The sequence below is a fragment of the Hyla sarda genome, unplaced genomic scaffold, assembly GCF_029499605.1.
Source record: "Hyla sarda isolate aHylSar1 unplaced genomic scaffold, aHylSar1.hap1 scaffold_762, whole genome shotgun sequence".
NCBI lineage: Eukaryota > Metazoa > Chordata > Amphibia > Anura > Hylidae > Hyla > Hyla sarda.
Window position 1 is genome coordinate 112,849 of NW_026610786.1, and position 6,813 is coordinate 119,661.

General features: G+C 63.3%; 1 protein-coding gene across 1 annotated transcript in view; it reads right to left on the bottom strand.

Moving 5' to 3' along the window:
* LOC130345578 (mitogen-activated protein kinase 15-like) overlaps window positions 1–5,707 on the bottom strand; it is a 63,481-nt gene extending 57,774 nt beyond the window's left edge. Inside the window, exon 1 of the mRNA XM_056554505.1 lies at window positions 5,553–5,707. Within this exon, the coding sequence (XP_056410480.1) occupies window positions 5,553–5,705 (153 nt within the window). The 5' untranslated portion in view covers window positions 5,706–5,707. The remainder of the gene's footprint in view (window positions 1–5,552) is intronic.
* Window positions 5,708–6,813: the final 1,106 nt, after the last annotated feature.

A 6,813-nucleotide genomic window follows, 5' to 3' on the forward strand; every position in this document is an offset into this window, starting at 1 on the left:
CCCCCTCACCCTACAGGATGTGACACCCCCGGATCACTCACCCCTCACCCTACAGGATGTGACACCCCCCTGGATCACTCACCCCTCACCCTACAGGATGTGACACCCCCCGGATCACTCACCCCTCACCCTACAGGATGTGACACCCCCCGGCTCACTCACCCCTCAGGATGTGACACCCCCCCCCCCCCCGGCTCACCCACCCCTCACCCTACAGGATGTGACACCCCCCCGGATCACTCACACCCTCACCCTACAAGATGTGACACCCCCCCAGATCACTCACCCCTCAGGATGTGACACCCCCCGGCTCACCCACCCTCACCCTACAGGATGTGAAACCTCCCCCCCGGCTCACTCACCCCTCACCGTACAGGATGTGACACCCCCCCCCCCCCGGATCACTCACCCCTCACCCTACAGGATGTGACCCCCCCCCGCCCGGATCACTCACCCTTCACCTACAGGATGTGACATCCCCCGGCTCACTCACCCCTCACCCTACAGGATGTAACCCCCCCCCCCCCGGATAACTCACCCCTCACCCTACAGGATGTGACACCCCCCCGGATCACTCAACCTACAGGATGTGACACCCACCCGGGTCACTCACCCCTCACCCTACAGGATGTGACACCCCCCGGCTCACTCACCCCTCAGGATGTGACACCCCCCCCCCCCGGCTCACCCACCCCTCACCCTACAGGATGTGACACCCCCGGATCACTCACCCCTCACCCTACAGGATGTGACACCCCCCTGGATCACTCACCCCTCACCCTACAGGATGTGACACCCCCCGGCTCACTCACCCCTCAGGATGTGACACCCCCCCCCCCCCCGGCTCACCCACCCCTCACCCTACAGGATGTGACACCCCCCCGGATCACTCACCCCTCACCCTACAAGATGTGACACCCCCCCCAGATCACTCACCCCTCAGGATGTGACACCCCCCGGCTCACCCACCCCTCACCTACAGGATGTGAAACCCCCCCCCCCGGCTCACTCACCCCTCACCGTACAGGATGTGACACCCCCCCCCACCGGATCACTCACCCCTCACCCTACAGGATGTGACACCCCCCCCCCCCCCCGATCACTCACCCTTCACCCTACAGGATGTGACATCCCCCGGCTCACTCACCCCCTCACCCTACAGGATGTGACCCCCCCCCCGGATAACTCACCCCTCACCCTACAGGATGTGACACCCCCCCCCCCCGGATCACTCACCCCTCACCCTACAGGATGTGACATCCCCCGGCTCACTCACCCCTCACCCTACAGGATGTGACCCCCCCCGGATCACTCACCCTCACCCTACAGGATGTGACATCCCCCGGCTCACTCACCCCTCAGGATGTGACACCCCCCCCCCGGCTCACCCACCCCTCACCCTACAGTATGTGACATCCCCCCGGATCACTCATCCCTCACCCTACAGGATGTGACACCCCCGGATCACTCACCCCTCACCCTACAGGATGTGACACCCCCCCGGATCACTCAGCCCTCACCCTACAGGATGTGACACCCCCGGATCACTCACCCCTCACCCTACAGGATGTGACACCCCCCGGGTCACTCAGCCCTCACCCTACAGGATGTGACACCCCCCGGCTCACTCAGCCCTCACCCTACAGGATGTGACACCCCCCCGGGTCACTCACCCCTCACCCTACAGGATGTGACACCCCCCCGGATCACTCACCCCTCACCCTACAGGATGTGACACCCCCCGGCTCACTCACCCCTCAGGATGTGACACACCCCCCCCCCGGCTCACCCACCCCTCACCCTACAGGATGTGACGCCCCCCCGGATCACTCACCCCTCACCCTACAAGATGTGACACCCCCCCAGATCACTCACCCCTCAGGATGTGACACCCCCCGGCTCACCCACCCCTCACCCTACAGGATGTGAAACCCCCCCCCCGGCTCACTCACCCCTCACCGTACAGGATGTGACACCCCCCCCCCCCCCGGATCACTCACCCCTCACCCTACAGGATGTGACATCCCCCGGCTCACTCACCCCTCACCCTACAGGATGTGACCCCCCCCGGATCACTCACCCCTCACCCTACAGGATGTGACATCCCCCGGCTCACTCACCCCTCAGGATGTGACACCCCCCCCCCCGGCTCACCCACCCCTCACCCTACAGGATGTGACACCCCCGGATCACTCACCCCTCACCCTACAGGATGTGACACCCACCCGGGTCACTCACCCCTCACCCTACAGGATGTGACACCCCCCGGCTCACTCACCCCTCAGGATGTGACACCCCCCCCCCCCCCCCAGCTCACCCACCCCTCACCCTACAGGATGTGACACCCCCCCGGATCACTCACCCCTCACCCCTACAAGATGTGACACCCCCCCCAGATCACTCACCCCTCAGGATGTGACACCCCCCGGCTCACCCACCCCTCACCCTACAGGATGTGAAACCCCCCCCCGGCTCACTCACCCCTCACCGTACAGGATGTGACACCCCCCCCCACCGGATCACTCACCCCTCACCCTACAGGATGTGACACCCCCCCCCCCCCGATCACTCACCCTTCACCCTACAGGATGTGACATCCCCCGGCTCACTCACCCCTCACCCTACAGGATGTGACCCCCCCCCCCCCGGATAACTCACCCCTCACCCTACAGGATGTGACACCCCCCCCCCCCGGATCACTCACCCCTCACCCTACAGGATGTGACATCCCCCGGCTCACTCACCCCTCACCCTACAGGATGTGACCCCCCCCGGATCACTCACCCCTCACCCTACAGGATGTGACATCCCCCGGCTCACTCACCCCTCAGGATGTGACAACCCCCCCCCCCGGCTCACCCACCCCTCACCCTACAGTATGTGACATCCCCCCCGGATCACTCATCCCTCACCCTACAGGATGTGACACCCCCGGATCACTCACCCCTCACCCTACAGGATGTGACACCCCCCGGATCACTCAGCCCTCACCCTACAGGATGTGACACCCCCCCGGATCACTCACCCCTCACCCTACAGGATGTGACACCCCCCGGGTCACTCAGCCCTCACCCTACAGGATGTGACACCCCCCGGCTCACTCAGCCCTCACCCTACAGGATGTGACACCCCCCCGGGTCACTCACCCCTCACCCTACAGGATGTGACACCCCCCGGATCACTCACCCCTCACCCTACAGGATGTGACACCCCCCGGCTCACTCACCCCTCAGGGATGTGACACCCCCCCCCGGCTCACCCACCCCTCACCCTACAGGATGTGACGCCCCCCCGGATCACTCACCCCTCACCCTACAAGATGTGACACCCCCCCAGATCACTCACCCCTCAGGATGTGACACCCCCCGGCTCACCCACCCCTCACCCTACAGGATGTGAAACCCCCCCCCCCGGCTCACTCACCCCTCACCGTACAGGATGTGACACCCCCCCCCCCCCGGATCACTCACCCCTCACCCTACAGGATGTGACATCCCCCGACTCACTCACCCCTCACCCTACAGGATGTGACCCCCCCCGGATCACTCACCCCTCACCCTACAGGATGTGACATCCCCCGGCTCACTCACCCCTCAGGATGTGACACCCCCCCCCCCGGCTCACCCACCCCTCACCCTACAGTATGTGACATCCCCCCCGGATCACTCATCCCTCACCCTACAGGATGTGACACCCCCGGATCACTCACCCCTCACCCTACAGGATGTGACACCCCCCGGATCACTCAGCCCTCACCCTACAGGATGTGACACCCCCCGGATCACTCACCCCTCACCCTACAGGATGTGACACCCCCCGGGTCACTCAGCCCTCACCCTACAGGATGTGACACCCCCCGGCTCACTCAGCCCTCACCCTACAGGATGTGACACCCCCCCGGGTCACTCACCCCTCACCCTACAGGATGTGACACCCCCCGGATCACTCAGCCCTCACCCTACAGGATGTGACACCCCCCGGATCACTCACCCCTCACCCTACAGGATGTGACACCCCCCGGGTCACTCAGCCCTCACCCTACAGGATGTGACACCCCCCGGCTCACTCAGCCCTCACCCTACAGGATGTGACACCCCCCCCGGATCACTCACCCCTCACCCTACAGGATGTGACACCCCCCGGGTCACTCAGCCCTCACCCTACAGGATGTGACACCCCCCGGCTCACTCAGCCCTCACCCTACAGGATGTGACACCCCCTGGCTCACTCAGCCCTCACCCTACAGGATGTGACACCCCCCCGGGTCACTCACCCCTCACCCTACAGGATGTGACACCCCCCGGATCACTCACCCCTCACCCTACAGGATGTGACACCCCCTCGGATCACTCACCCCTCACCCTACAGGATGTGACACCCCCCGGCTCACTCACCCCTCACCCTACAGGATGTGACCCCCCCCCCCGGCTCACTCACCCCTCACCCTACAGGATGTGAGACCCCCCGGCTCACTCACCCCTCACCCTACAGGATGTGACCCCTCCCCCGGCTCACTCACCCCTCACCCTACAGGATGTGACCCCCCCCCCGGCTCACCCACCCCTCACCCTACAGGATGTGACCCCCCCCCCCCGGCTCACCCACCCCTCACCCTACAGGATGTGACCCCCCCCCCGGCTCACCGACCCCTCACCCTACAGGATGTGACACCCCCCGTCTGACTCACCCCTCCCCCTACAGGATGTGAAACCCCCCCGGATCACTCACCCCTCACCCTACAGGATGTGACACCCCCCGGCTGACTCACCCCTCCCCCTACAGGATGTGACACCCACCGGCTCACTCACCCCTCACCCTACAGGATGTGACCCCCCCCCCCCCGGCTCACTCACCCCTCACCTTACAGGATGTGACACCCCCCCCCGGCTCACTCACCCCTTACCCTACAGGATGTGACCCCCCCCCGGCTCACCCACCCCTCACCCTACAGGATGTGACACCCCCCGGCTGACTCACCCCTCCCCCTACAGGATGTGACACCCCCCGGATCACTCACCCCTCACCCTACAGGATGTGACACCCCCCGGCTGACTCACCCCTCCCCCTACAGGATGTGACACCCACCGGATCACTCACCCCTCACCCTACAGGATGTGACACCCCCCGGCTCACTCACCCCTCACCCTACAGGATGTGACCCCCCCCCGGCTCACTCACCCCTCACCCTACAGGATGTGACCCCCCCCCCCCGGCTCACTCACCCCCCACCCTACAGGATGTGACCCCCCCCCGGCTCATCCACCCCTCACCCTACAGGATGTGACACCCCCCGGCTGACTCACCCCTCCCCCTACAGGATGTGACACCCCCCCGGATCACCCACCCCTCACCCTACAGGATGTGACACCCCCCGGCTGACTCCCCCCTCCCCCTACAGGATGTGACACCCCCCGGATCACTCACCCCTCACCCTACAGGATGTGACCCCCCCCCCCCCCCCGGCTCACTCACCCCTCACCCTACAGGATGTGACACCCACCGGCTCACCCACCCCTCACCCTACAGGATGTGACACCCCCCGGCTGACTCACCTTCTGGTCTCGGTGGATGACATTCCCGGAGTGCAGGAACTTTGTGGCCTTCAGCAGTTGGTGCAGGATGTATCTCATGTGGACGTCCTTCAGGAGATTCCCCTTCCTGATCACAGCGTGAAGATCAGTCTCTGAGAAAGATGATGACATCATGAGGGGCGCATCATTGGTCCCACCTCCCCCATTATACCGAGGATGGTCCCACCTCCCCCATTATACCAAGGATGGTCCCACCTCCCCCATTATACCAAGGATGGTCCCACCTCACCCCCTTATACCAAGGATGGTCCCACCTCCCCCATTATACTGAGGATGGTCCCACCTCCCCATTATACCGAGGATGGTCCCACCTCCCCATTATACCAAGGATGGTCCCACCTCCCCCATTATACAGAGGATGGTCCCACCTCCCCCATTATACCAAGGATGGTCCCACCTCACCCCCTTATACCAAGGATGGTCCCACCTCCCCCATTATACCGAGGATGGTCCCACCTCCCCCATTATACTGAGGATGGTCCCACCTCCCCCATTATACCGAGGATGGTCACACCTCACTCCATTATACTGAGGATGGTCACACCTCACCCCATTATACAGAGGATGGTCCCACCTCCCCCATTATACAGAGGATGGTCCCACCTCACCCCCTTATACCAAGGATGGTCCCACCTCCCCCATTATACAGAGGATGGTCCCACCTCCCCCATTATACAGAGGATGGTCCCACCTCACCCCCTTATACCAAGGATGGTCCCACCTCCCCCATTATACCGAGGATGGTCCCACCTCCCCCATTATACCGAGGATGGTCCCACCTCCCCCATTATACTGAGGATGGTCACACCTCCCCCATTATACCGAGGATGGTCCCACCTCCCCCATTATACTGAGGATGGTCCCACCTCCCCCATTATACTGAGGATGGTCCCACCTCCCCCATTATACCGAGGATGGTCCCACCTCCCCCATTATACCGAGGATGGTCCCACCTCCCCCATTATACTGAGGATGGTCACACCTCCCCCATTATACCGAGGATGGTCACACCTCTCCCCATTATACTGAGGATGGTCCCACCTCCCCCATTATACCGAGGATGGTCCCACCTCCCCCATTATACTGAGGATGGTCACACCTCCCCCATTATACCGAGGATGGTCCCACCTCTCCCCATTATATAGAGGATGGTCGCACCTCACCCCATTATACAGAGGATGGTCATACCTCCCCCATTATACTGATGGTCACACCTCACCCC